Source organism: Ochotona curzoniae, unplaced genomic scaffold, assembly GCF_017591425.1.
Source record: "Ochotona curzoniae isolate NIBS_2020 unplaced genomic scaffold, NIBS_Ocur_1.0 contig_64, whole genome shotgun sequence".
Taxonomy (NCBI): Eukaryota; Metazoa; Chordata; class Mammalia; order Lagomorpha; family Ochotonidae; genus Ochotona; species Ochotona curzoniae.
This window is the reverse complement of record NW_024466502.1, coordinates 45,936,591-45,948,394: the sequence shown is the minus strand read 5'-3', so window position 1 is coordinate 45,948,394 and position 11,804 is coordinate 45,936,591. Positions and strand designations below refer to the sequence as shown.

Here is an 11,804-nt window from a genome sequence, read left to right as displayed (position 1 = left end):
TAAAACATTGAATGTGAAAGATTTATTTCTGAAAATAACCTAATTGTTTAGCTTTGTCCTCTGTATGATTCAATTTAAATTTAGGGTTCCTTTTCAGATATCAGTATATTGGAAGTGAATCATGAATTTCTCTCTCAGTGTATCTATCTTAATCTCTTTTTCTCACTATGGCAAACTGGATGACCACATTGATGTGTGATATGAGAGTATTTTGTAACAAATACATACCCAAATCTATATATTAATCTCTTAAGCTGCCATAACAAAGTATCACAAAGATGTTGTGACTCCCATGATACTTACTGTCCTATGGTTCTGGGTTCTGGAACATTCTCCCTCAGGAAGCTTTGCCGGGGAGGGTCCTGCCTTGCTGCTCTGTACTGCTGTGGGAGCTGCGGTCCCTTGTCTTCTTCGATGGCCATGGAGTCACTCCGATTTTTACCTCCATTGTCACTTCTCATTCTCCCTGTGTATCTTAAGAGTTAAACATCGCAGCTGAAAAAAAGAATTTGATTGAGAAGTTGATGTGGTTTTTAATTTCATGAAATTAAAAAATCAAGACTTATTTAAGACCTTTCTAACCTGTGAAAACTTGTAGCTGGAAATTTTCAGTGGTGGTAAACCTGGGCATTTTAACCTGCTAGAAGTTGTGGCTAAAAATGAAATCGTATTAATTAGGAAAACAGGAAGAATTATGATATATTATATATATATTCTGAGTATAGAAATACGTTGACTTTGTGCAGTATCACGTCTAACTTCTGAAAAGAGTCAGGATATGTGTAACAGTGTGATAGTGCTCCCATGCTGCTCTTACCATTTTCTTCAGAAGGAACACGTTTTTAAGAGGATTAATTTTTAGAGTAAACAACTGATATTCTTGAGCCTCAGTTTTCTTACACTGATGATTAATTTTAACCCTGGTTGAACTGGGGAGGCTGATAGGTCTATTTGAGGAAAGGGATATAATTCCTGTACATTAGGCTAAGATCATAAGGCATGTAATCCAAAGTGTGTTCTTTGTAGCCTACCACATTGGTTTCAAGCTCTAAAGGAACTCTGTGTATAAATGTGCTTGTTCAGATAGCTGAAGAAACAATGGTAGAATGAGTCTCAAAAAAGTATTGTATACAGAATGTCCAGAGGAGTTTACGATAGGAATGTTAAGGATAGGAGTTTAAGGAAACCTTTTCCGGTTATTTGTTTGGCTGTGAAATCCCCCAGCTAACTCTGGTCTAAATTGGGGCTTCTCAAATTCTGTGATACTGACATTCAAGGCTGGATAGTTGCTTGCTTTGTATAGTTTGCGTATGTGTTCCACAACGTTGAGCAGCACCCTGGGCCTTTACTTGGGGCGATACAGCATCCCCTTCTCCGGTCAGACTGTCAGATGTCTCCAGACATTGCCAAGTGTCCCCTGGGGCAAAACGCTCCCTGGTTATGAGCCACCAGCTTAAATGAATTTCTGTGGAAAATGCCACTCAAATGAGGTACCCTAAATTCACCCGCTCCTTTTTGTCTTGTTTATTTAAGATTGTGTATTACAAACATAGAATGACAGAATTGACCCCAACAGCTGAGGCTGGGCCTTGCAGCACCCAGAAGTCTCCCATGAGTCAGGGAAGTGCTTCATTCTCCACCTTCCCAGGCACACTGGCAGGAAGCTGTACTGGAGGCAGAGGAGCTAGGACTCAAAGGCAAGTTGATGACAGGATGTTGGCATCCAGGTAGCATGCTGCCGTGCCCAAGCCAGGCAGGACCCAATGCTGGAATCTCCTGAGATGCCTAAGATAAAAAGGGAAACGTAAATGTGCTTTTCTTTTTTTTCCCAGTCTGAGTTTAGGGGAAAAAAAATCACAGGCAAACCTAAGCTCATTTCTTCAGTCTTCCATCTGTGGGAACTCTAGGTAGGACCGAGCCCCATCTGTTGCAGACAAGTTCAGATAGAAACGGGAATATGGAGTAACTAGTTACTTAAATCTGATTGGTGGCTCAAAAACAGGGATGTTTGAAACATTGCCCAGATGTATTGACTGCTCATGTAGCAGTGCTTTTCAAGCATTTTTAGTCAAATATTGTTACATTCTCTGGGGGAAAACTGGACTACAGAATCAGAGCATAATTTGAAAATCACTTTGTGAATTGATCGTACCAGAAGATGTACAAGTTTACAAATGATTAAAACAAGGCAGACTATGGCTGAGATATGCTATAAAGGTAGTTCCATGAAGGGAATTTATGCTGCCATATCCCCTTTCCCTCCCTCATCTGCCTCTTTGAGTCAGCTGTGTGGTACCCAGCGAAAACACAGCCTTGTGCTAAGTAATACCTGACTATGTGAGGCATAAGATAAAAGACAAGGGACAGCTTCAGTGGAACTGCAGCTGTACCAGCTGGTGAGTAAATGTATATGCTTTCATAATGTTTTAGAAATAAAATCAGATTTTTGAGGTATGTATGGAATAGGAAAGTTAAGCATATGAGGTACTCACTGCAAGGGAGCTAGCAATACTATAAAGTCAGCTGGCTTTGGTTGCTACAAAGTTCAGTGTGAACAAAAAGCGCTTTTCTTCAATGGCTATCATTATAAATTATTTTTGGTTGGAGCTAGATTTTTATAAAAATTTCCAGATAGCAGAAGAGCCTGATCCCTTCTGGCAGCCCCCTGTGTATTTTCGCCCATCTTATATATAAAGTCAGTGCTGGACCTGGTTCTTCTGTCGGCTTCAGACGCTCTAAGGATCCCTGCCATTGAGTGTGGTGTGCCTGGTTTCCAGGTACCTAATGGAAACATTCTCCTAGCTGGGCACTGAGTTCTGTTCACGTGGGAGAGATTTCAGTTGCTTTCCACCTTCATCGTTCAGTTTGGAGCCTTACAGTCTCAGCTCTTTGTCATCAGCCCTCTCTGACCCTTTTAAAATCTTAAATATAAAAATTAATAGATCCCATATTACTCATTTAACCCAGTTTTCCTCATAAGATTAAATTCTATTATCTGCATGTAGCCTTTCAGTGTCTTTGGTCCTTATGAGTAAAAATTTCAAGTAAATTTTGATAAGCATTCAGATAATTATTGAGCATCGTATTCCGTGCTGAGTAGTATCCCAGTGCACAGGATGTTTTGTTTTTTATTAATTACATTGCATTATGTGACACAGTGTTATGGGCACTGGGATTCCCCCCACCCCTCCCCGAGCCCTCTCCCCATGGTGGGTTTCTCCACCTTGCTGCGTTACCACAGTTCAAATTCAGTTGAGGTTCTTTTATTGGAAATATTTACCAAGCATAAAGTCCAGCATCTTATTATCCTAGTGGGTTCAACAATTTCTTAGTGAGACCATCTCTGCTCTGAAGGTAAAGCCAGCAAAGTATCATCCCAATCAATTAAAAGCCCCAACATAACATCAACAACCATTTACAACCTTATGGCATTAATTGACATGGTATTGATTAACAGTATGTTAATAGGAAAATACGGGTTCTTAACTACATCCGCACAGGATGTTTTTAAAAAGATAACAGGAGGGCCTGGTGCAGCAGCTTAGTGGCTGAAGTCCTGTCCTTGCACATGCTGGGATCCCCATATGGGCGCTGGTTCTAATCTCAGCTACTCCACTTCCCTTCCAACTCCCACTTGCTGCCTGGAAAAGCAGTCAATTACAGTCCAAAGCCTTGGGACCCTGCACCCAAGTGGGAGACCCGCAGGAGGCTCCTGGCCCCTGGCTTTGGATCTCTCAGCTCTGGCCGTTGCAGGCATTTGGAGAGTTAACCAGCAGATGGAAGATATCTCTGTATCTCCTTTCTGTATATCTGCCTTTCCAATAAAAATAAAATAAATCTTTAAAAAAAAATGACAAGAATAACAGCTCACAATTGTTAAAAGAGGGGCCAGAGTTGGAGTGTAGCATGGAAAGCTACCACTTGCAACATCAGCATCCCACATGGGCATTGGTTTGTGTTCCAGCTGCTCTATATCTGTCCCCCTGCCAGTAGCCTCAGGCAAGCAGAACATAACCCAGCTGGGCTCTTGCCACCCACGTAGATGACCCAGGTGAAGTTCTTCCGCTAGCATGTAGGAAGCGAACAGATTGGAAGATCTCTGTATTTCTCTATCCCGCTCTCTGTAAACTGTTTCAAAGCAATTGACTTTTTAAAGTAAGTGTACAGTCATACAAAGCTTGTAATGAAATTGGCCTAGTTAGGCTGATAGTGAGCCTTCACCAAGGGTCAGCCACTCTGAAGAAGGTTCTGTCATCACAAGTTTTCCTTAAGTTACAGCGCTGACTGGTGATAAGGCAGGAGTCAGGTGGAAAAGCCTCCTGCCAGCAGGAAACTTTATGCACAAAGGCTGTGTGGAAAGCACCACGGGCCTTCAAGGAAGTGAAAGCAAGTATGGTTGAAGATTATACTGGAGAGGATTTAGGTAGAGGCAGAGGGCATAGTTCTTCCTGGTAGATCATAAAAGGATTTTGGTGATTTAAGACCAATGGGAATTTGTTAAGCCAGAGGGTTGGCAGAATCTATTTAAGAATTGCTAGCTGGTAACATGAGGACAGGAAATGACCCTTTTGGCTTAGTAAATAAATCTTAGCTAGTCGCCTCAGTGAGTGTGATGCCCAGAGGCAAAAGATGGCAAAGAACTTGGTTCATAAAGAGAATGGGACCAGAAAATGCTTAGCCACTAGAATAGATGGCAGTTTCTGAAGCCTTAAATGCAGAGGTTGTGGAGAAGAAAGCTATGGGGCTGATTTTTAAGTTTCCTTCTGGACTGCAGTGACTTACGAGTGGGAATTTTGAGAGAGAAGGAAGATAACCCAATGGGGTGGGAGTTGTGAGCTCAGTTGGGTTGCCTTGAGGCACCCAGAGAACAAGTAGGTCAGTTGGAAATACTGATCTGATTTTGAAAACAGGACTGGGGTAGGGCTCCTACCGCAGTGAGAACAAGGCTGAAGGCTTGGGGAGCGCCTTGTGAAGGATGAGCTGACAAAGGCTCCCACGGCTAGTGAGGCTGGGAGAGAACCAGCCCGGTGCTCTCTCAGAGGAATGATAATGTTGCTGGGAGATCAGATAGGACGCCAGGAAGGCACCCCAACCCTGTTAGCTTAGAACTGAACCAGGTTGAAAGTGAAGGCAGCAGCTAGAAAGGTGTGAGGAACAGTGACAAAATGTAATGACAGTGGATTTAATCAGACGTTTTGTTTTAGGTTGCACTTGTCCTGAAAGGACAGAGTAGCAGCTAAAGGATGATGCAGGGACAGTCTAGCTAAGAAATGAGTTAGGCTGAATATATAAGACAAGAGAACAACAATCACCCACTTTATAAGTCATGGGCGAGAACACGGCACACAGGTGGCAGGACTGGCCATACTGCCTCAATATGCAGGTATTGGGCAATTAGTGTGTGTCACGGACACAGCTGGAAACTAGCCAGTCACAAGCCCTGGCCTGTGGAGCTTAAGGCAGGAGTGGCATTTCATGTGTAAACAAGGAAGATAATTTGGTGGCCATTAACTGCTATACAAAGCCTGTATAAGGGAATGACAAGAAGACTTGTGCCAGCAATTATTATTATTATTATTTAACTCGTGTTTTTAAACATTTCTGTCTGGGACTGGCTGGTGGTGTGGCACTAGGAGTTAAGCATCTGCTTGGAGTGCTGGCATTCCATTTGAATACAGGTTTTGTGTCCTGGCTGCTCTACTTCTGATCTAGTTCCCTCTGATGTACTGGAGAAAGCAGCAGAGGATGACCCAGGCCCTGGGGTCTCCTGCCCTTCATGGGAGACCTGGATGGAGCTTTAGGCTCTTGGCTTTGGCTTGCCCCAGCCCTGACTGTTGCGGCCATCTGGATTGTGAACCTGCAGATGAAAGTCTGCCTCTCTCCCTTCCACCCAGAATCCTGCTCTCCCTCTGACTCTGCTAACACTGCCTTTCAAATAAAGTGTCTGTTAAAGCTTTTTTTATTATTGATTTTGAAACCAAGTGAGAGATCTTTTGTCCCCCTGGCTTCATTCCCCAGATGGCCACAACAGCGAGGGCTGGGCCAGACCAAACCCAGGATCCAGGAGCTTCATCCAGGTCTCCCACATGGATGGCAGGGATCCCAGGACTTGGGTCGTCCTCCAGTGCTTTCCCAGGCACATTAGCAGGGAGCTGGCGCAGAAATGGAGCAGGTGGCTGCTTTACCTGCACACTGATGGCCTCACAGATACCCTGTTTAAGTGTACAAGTTAGTGAAACTGAGAATCATACCCATTAAATGTCCCCTTACCCCACAGCCTCTGGTAGCCACCACTGTTGTGTTTCTAGGACTACTATAGATGCCATATAGGTGGAATGCTTCAGGTTCTTGTGACAGCCATATTTCACTGGCCTCAAAGGGTTATTGAGAAATTAAAACACATATGGCTAAATGACTTGCTTTTCTTACTTGGATTAAGGAAAAAAAGATTTTAAGAATTTTATTAGGCAGATAAGAGACGGTAAGCATTAGCTAGAGCCTGAGTGGGAGCTTCCAGTGGTTTGGGCACAGAGCTCTGGCACTCATGCATCTTACCATCTACGCTAACCACCCACTCCTAGAGTTTTAAGGAATGCAAATATGGAGCTTCGCATGGTGGCTCAGTGGCTAAATCCTCACCTTGAAGTGTCGGATCCCATATGAGCTCCTGTCCCTGCTGCTCCACTTCTGATTCAGCTCCCTGCTTGTAGCCTGGGAAAGCAGAAGACAGCCGAAAGCCTTGGGACCCTGCACCCAAATGAGACCAAAAGGAGGATCCTGGCTCTGGCTTCAGATCAGCTCAGTTCCAGCCATTTTGGTCATTTGGGGAGTTAATCAGCGATCTCTCCTTTGTGAAATCTGACTTCCAATAAAGAAAAATAAATCTTTAAAAAATAATGCAAATATGGTCAGAGTGGACCACAGGGCTCTAAAAAGTGTTGCTGCCTAAAAACGCGCTTTGCTCCCATTGTTCTGCCAAGACTGCCAAGCCTTAGGTCCCTGAATCTCTCCCATGTGTATTGGCACAGTTACCACCGTCTGCACTTCCTAGCTTCAAGGTATTAAACCTTGTTCAAAAATCGAACTGATCATCCAAAGGCCTGGACCTACTGCCGATCCTAGGGACAGGTCTGGTGGCGGCGGTCCAGGGAATTTGTTTAAGGACCCGCGCTGCAGGAACCTTTAGCCTCTGGACAGACCACGCGGCCAGGATGCTGGCGGGAGGCGGAGCCCCGCTCCGGCCCGCCCACCTCGGAGTTCCTCCAGCCCCGGGTGGCTCCGCCCTGCTCTGTCCTTCCTCTCCACGCCCAGCTGCTGCTCCTGCTTGCATTGGGGAAGCATGGACGCCGGGTGGGAACTGGGGGCAGCGGCGAGCTCCTCGCTGCTGCTATGCGCCCTGCTGCTGGTGGCGGGCTGCGCCCTGGGCCTGCGCTTGGGTCGCGGGCGGGGGTCGGCGGACCGCGGGGTGCTCGCTTGGCTCTGCTACGACGCCCTGGTGCACTTCGTGCTGGTAAGTACCATCGCCTCCGAACTCTGCTTACCCCACCTTCCTGGACCTGTGCCCCTAGAGGGACCATGGGATGCCCATGGTGGTAGCTACCACGTTCCTTGTAGTTCCTGTCGCTTGTCTGCTTGAAATGCCTGATTCCCAAAGCTGAGAAGCCAGAACTCCGCCTCTCCACTCGGAGACCTCAGCCTTGGCCACTTGGTCTTTGTAACCTGGACGGAACTGTTAAGCTGAAGTTGAGCTAGGAGGGGAGGGCAAAGCCTCTGTCTCAAACTGAAGGCCGGCACCGAGGCAGACAGGCCAGCCTGCGTGTCAGTGGTGATCACCATTCAGCAGGCACTCTCTAGGCGCCAGGCTCACTGCTGTTTGAAAGTGCTGTCTTCCGCAGCCCTCCTCACTCTGGCTACTGCGCCCGGCCACCTGCGAAGTTTGCTTTCTAATGCCGCACAGCTGGCGGTGATTCTGAGTTCCTTTAATCTGACTTCAAAGCCTGCCCTTGTCGGCCACTGCAGGCTTTAGGGAAATACTGTTAAAAGTGAACTTTCTGTGTTACCAGGAGGACCTGGAGGGAATGCTATTGAATCGCCCTCCTCTACCACGTGGGCTGGCGTGTACGCGCGCGCACACACACTTTCTCCTTAAAAACTATGACACTTTTTTTTTTCTCTCCAAATTTGACCTAGCTTTAATCTAGACAAACCTGTGGCTAATTGATGCCAAAGTTTATAGTATTGAGCAAGAGAAAGCAAAGTTCCTGAAGATCACCTGGGGGAGGAGGGTGGATATTTGTCAGCTGACTCTGTGCCCAGAGTAGGTGTTGGGATGGTGACTTTCCTTCTTTCCTACAATGTGTGCAAACATGACACAGTCACTGTTAGTACAGAATTAATTTTTAGGGCCTGGTGCGCTAGCATAGTGGCTAAATCCTTATCTTCCAACTGCCAGGATCCCATATGTATGCCGGTTTGTGCCCTGGCTGCTCCATTTCCCATCCAGCTCCCTGCTTGTGGCCTGGGGAAGCAGTTGAGGATGGCCCAGAGCCTTGGGACCCTGCACCCGCGGGGGAGACCTGGAAGAGCTCCTGGCTCCTGGCTTCGGATTGGCTCAGCTCTGGCCATTGTGGCCACTTGAGGGAGTGTCTCATTGGACAGATGATCTTTCCATCAGTCTCTCCTCTCTTTAAATTTTTCTAATAAAGATAAATAAAACTTTTTAAAAATTGCTTTTGAAAAAATATTTATTCAACAGACTGAGCGAGTGAGAAGGAGAAATTGATTATCTGCTGGCTCAGGCAGGTCTAGGCCAGGCCGCAGCCAAGAGCCAGAAATTGCTTCTAGGTCTCCCTCATGAGGAACAGCGGCCCAGCTATTTGAGCTGCTTCTGCTCTCCTGGGCCATTCACCAGGAAGGTGCATCGGAAGCTGGCTCAGTGGAGCACTCGCCAGCACGTAGGACGCAACAGCTTACCCCTTCGCACCACTGTACTGATTCCTCTAGATTTGGGTTGTTTTTTAAAGATTTATTTTATTTGGAAGGCAGGTGTTTACAGAGGGAAGGGAGACAGATTCAGTCCCCAAATGGCTGCAATGGCCAAAGCTGAACTGATCTGAAGCCAGGAGCTTTTTCCAGGTTTCTTCTTCCATGTCATCACTTTGGCTGTGGGAGACGTACCCTCTCTCATCCCCATGCTGCTGGGCTGGCCCAGTGAATTGCTGTTTTAGCTGCATGTTGATCTTTACGAGCTTAGACGTGGTGCTGTTGCCTAGCAACACCCCAGACTAGTTAGAAGCATTTTTTGGAGCCCCAAACAGTGCTTGCTTAATGCGCAGAAAACCCACCATTGATGTTGTGATGATGGGAAAAGGTAGATAAGTGTTGCAAAACACAGAGCAACGAATTGGGCAGTTACTGCTTAATTCCCTGGTTCCCCATGTGATCGGGGGAAGATTCTCGGATGAGAGATATGTGATCAGCTCATGTCCAAGTTCCTGGTTGGTCAGTGTATCTCATGGTCTTCCTTTGTTTGGTCGACGATGCTGTGCTTTTAAAGGGATTTTTGATGACCTGTCGGTACCAGCTTGAGCATTCTGTGAAGATGGCAGCCACATTCTGCCCAGACCTGCAATTTCTCTGCACAAATCATGGGAGGACCACACTGGCCAGCAAGATTTCTTTTGCTTCTTCTCTTTTTTCTTTTTCTTTTGATTAATTAATTAATTAATTTTATTTGAGAGGCAGAGTTAGAGAGGAGAAATAGATGTTTCATGCCCTGATTCACTCCTCAAATGACCGCAACAGTTGGAGAACTGGTTTGATCTGACATCAGGAGCCAGAAGCTTCATTCAGGTCTCCTGTGTGGGTACAGGGGCCCAAGTACTTGTTCCATCTTCTGCTGCTTTCCCAGGCAAATTCGTAGGGAGCTGGATCAGAAATTTAACAGCAAGGACTCAAACTGACACCCATATGGGATGCTGGTGCATAACCAACTACACCACGTATGCCACAGCACTGGCCCCCAAGATTCTATTGAAGAAGCAAATGATTCCTTGAGTCCAGTAATTGGAACCTTATAAGGCCATCTGGATCACTCCCTTAAGCTCCTTTTTTAATGATTTGTTTATTTTAATTGGAAAGGCAAAATTAGAAGAGACAGAGATCTTGCATCCTCTTGTTCACTTCCCAGATGGACACCATGGCCAGAGTTGAGGCAGTCCAAAGCCAGGAGCTTCTTCCTACTCTCCTACATGAGTGCTGGGGTCCAAGAGTTTTAGACCATCCTCTGCTAATTTCCCAGGTCACTAGCAGGGAACTAGAAGGGAAATGGAACAACTGGGACTGGTGTGGGACAGGCACCAATGTGAGATGCTGGTACCACAGGCGGCCGCTACGCCGACCTCAAGTGAGTCCCTTGTAATAGAGGACAAACAGGGACACCTTGGGCTAAGGAAGGTTCGGTTTCAATGCCAAATGGAAATACCATCAGAGAGCCATCCTAAGAATGTGCCACCAGAGCTGTGGGTGGGCAGTCCTGGTGCTGATGGGCAGAGTCCGTTAGTTCTGGGGTTATGGACAAGACACGTGAGTTACAGCTGTGACGGTGGGGTGGGGCTGTCCATGTGCCCTGTCCCAGAGCTGCAATTTGTTCATTAAGTCCTCATGCCCACACATCCCTGAGTGCCTGCCTGGGCACCAGGTGCTCTGCTAGGTGCAAACAGGAATGATGTCTCGGGTCCATACTGCTGCAGACACAGTTTGTCCCCTGTGGACTTGTGTAACTTCAGTGGAGGCAGTTCTTGCACACAGGTTCCCAAAGGAGCTTAGTTATTTTGAAACACAATTAGCGTTTTTTATTTCTCTCCGACAGTAACAACCATATAATGATTTCTCCCTTTTCCCTCTGGCTACTTGGACACTCAGAAGCATGTTAAAACTCTGAAACAACAAAAAGTGGTAGGTGCATGCACGAGTGTTTCAGAAAGTCCATGGAGAGTAGAATTGAGAAATGAGTTTATTTTGGTTCCAAAAATTTTTGAAATCCATGTGTATAAGGAGTGTTCAAAAGCTCATGGAGACATGCATCATGAAAAAGCTGTGCATGGATTTCAAAATTTTTTGTACCAAAAATTGTATTTTCATCCCATTATCCACAAACTCTTCTTATTTAAGTGGCTCAGAGCAAGAGAGACAGAGAACCCCCATCTGCCAAGTCATCCCAACCCCAAATACCCACTTTTATTTTTAAATGATTTATTTATTTCTCTTGGGAAGTCAGATTTACAGAGAGAAGGAGAGACAGAGAAAGATCCGTCTGCTGGTTCACTCGCCAGATTACCACAACTGCTGGAGCTGAGACAATCTGAAATCAGGAGCCAGGAGCTTCTTCTGAGTCTCCTACATGGTTGCAGGGTTCCCAGGCTTTGGGCTGTCCTCAACTGCTTTCCCAGGCCACAAGCAGGGAGCTGGATGGGAAGTGTGGCAGCTGGGATACGAACCAGCGCCCATATTGGATCCCGGCACATGTGAGGGCAAAGAACTTTAGCCACTAGGCTACCACACCGGGGGCCACCCCAAGCCACTTAACTGCAATACCTAATGCTGTGAACCTGTTGAAGTATCATTGCATATGTTGTTACTGACTCAATTTAAATTCTTATTTAGTAATTTTTCATAACTAGTATTTTAAAATTCTGCCATTTAGTTGAATGTTCTTGTTGTCACTGATTTAAAATCTTAAAAAAAAAAAAAAGAATTATGGGGAGCAGCATAATGGCATTGTGGGAACAACAGCTGCCTACCTT

At 45.9% G+C, this 11,804-nt stretch overlaps 1 protein-coding gene across 1 annotated transcript in view; it reads left to right on the top strand.

Annotated features, from left to right (window-relative positions):
* Window positions 1-7,326: 7,326 nt before the first annotated feature.
* EBPL (EBP like) overlaps window positions 7,327-11,804 on the top strand; it is a 36,253-nt gene continuing 31,775 nt past the window's right edge. Inside the window, exon 1 of the mRNA XM_040991446.1 lies at window positions 7,327-7,510. Within this exon, the coding sequence (XP_040847380.1) occupies window positions 7,340-7,510 (171 nt within the window). The 5' untranslated portion in view covers window positions 7,327-7,339. The remainder of the gene's footprint in view (window positions 7,511-11,804) is intronic.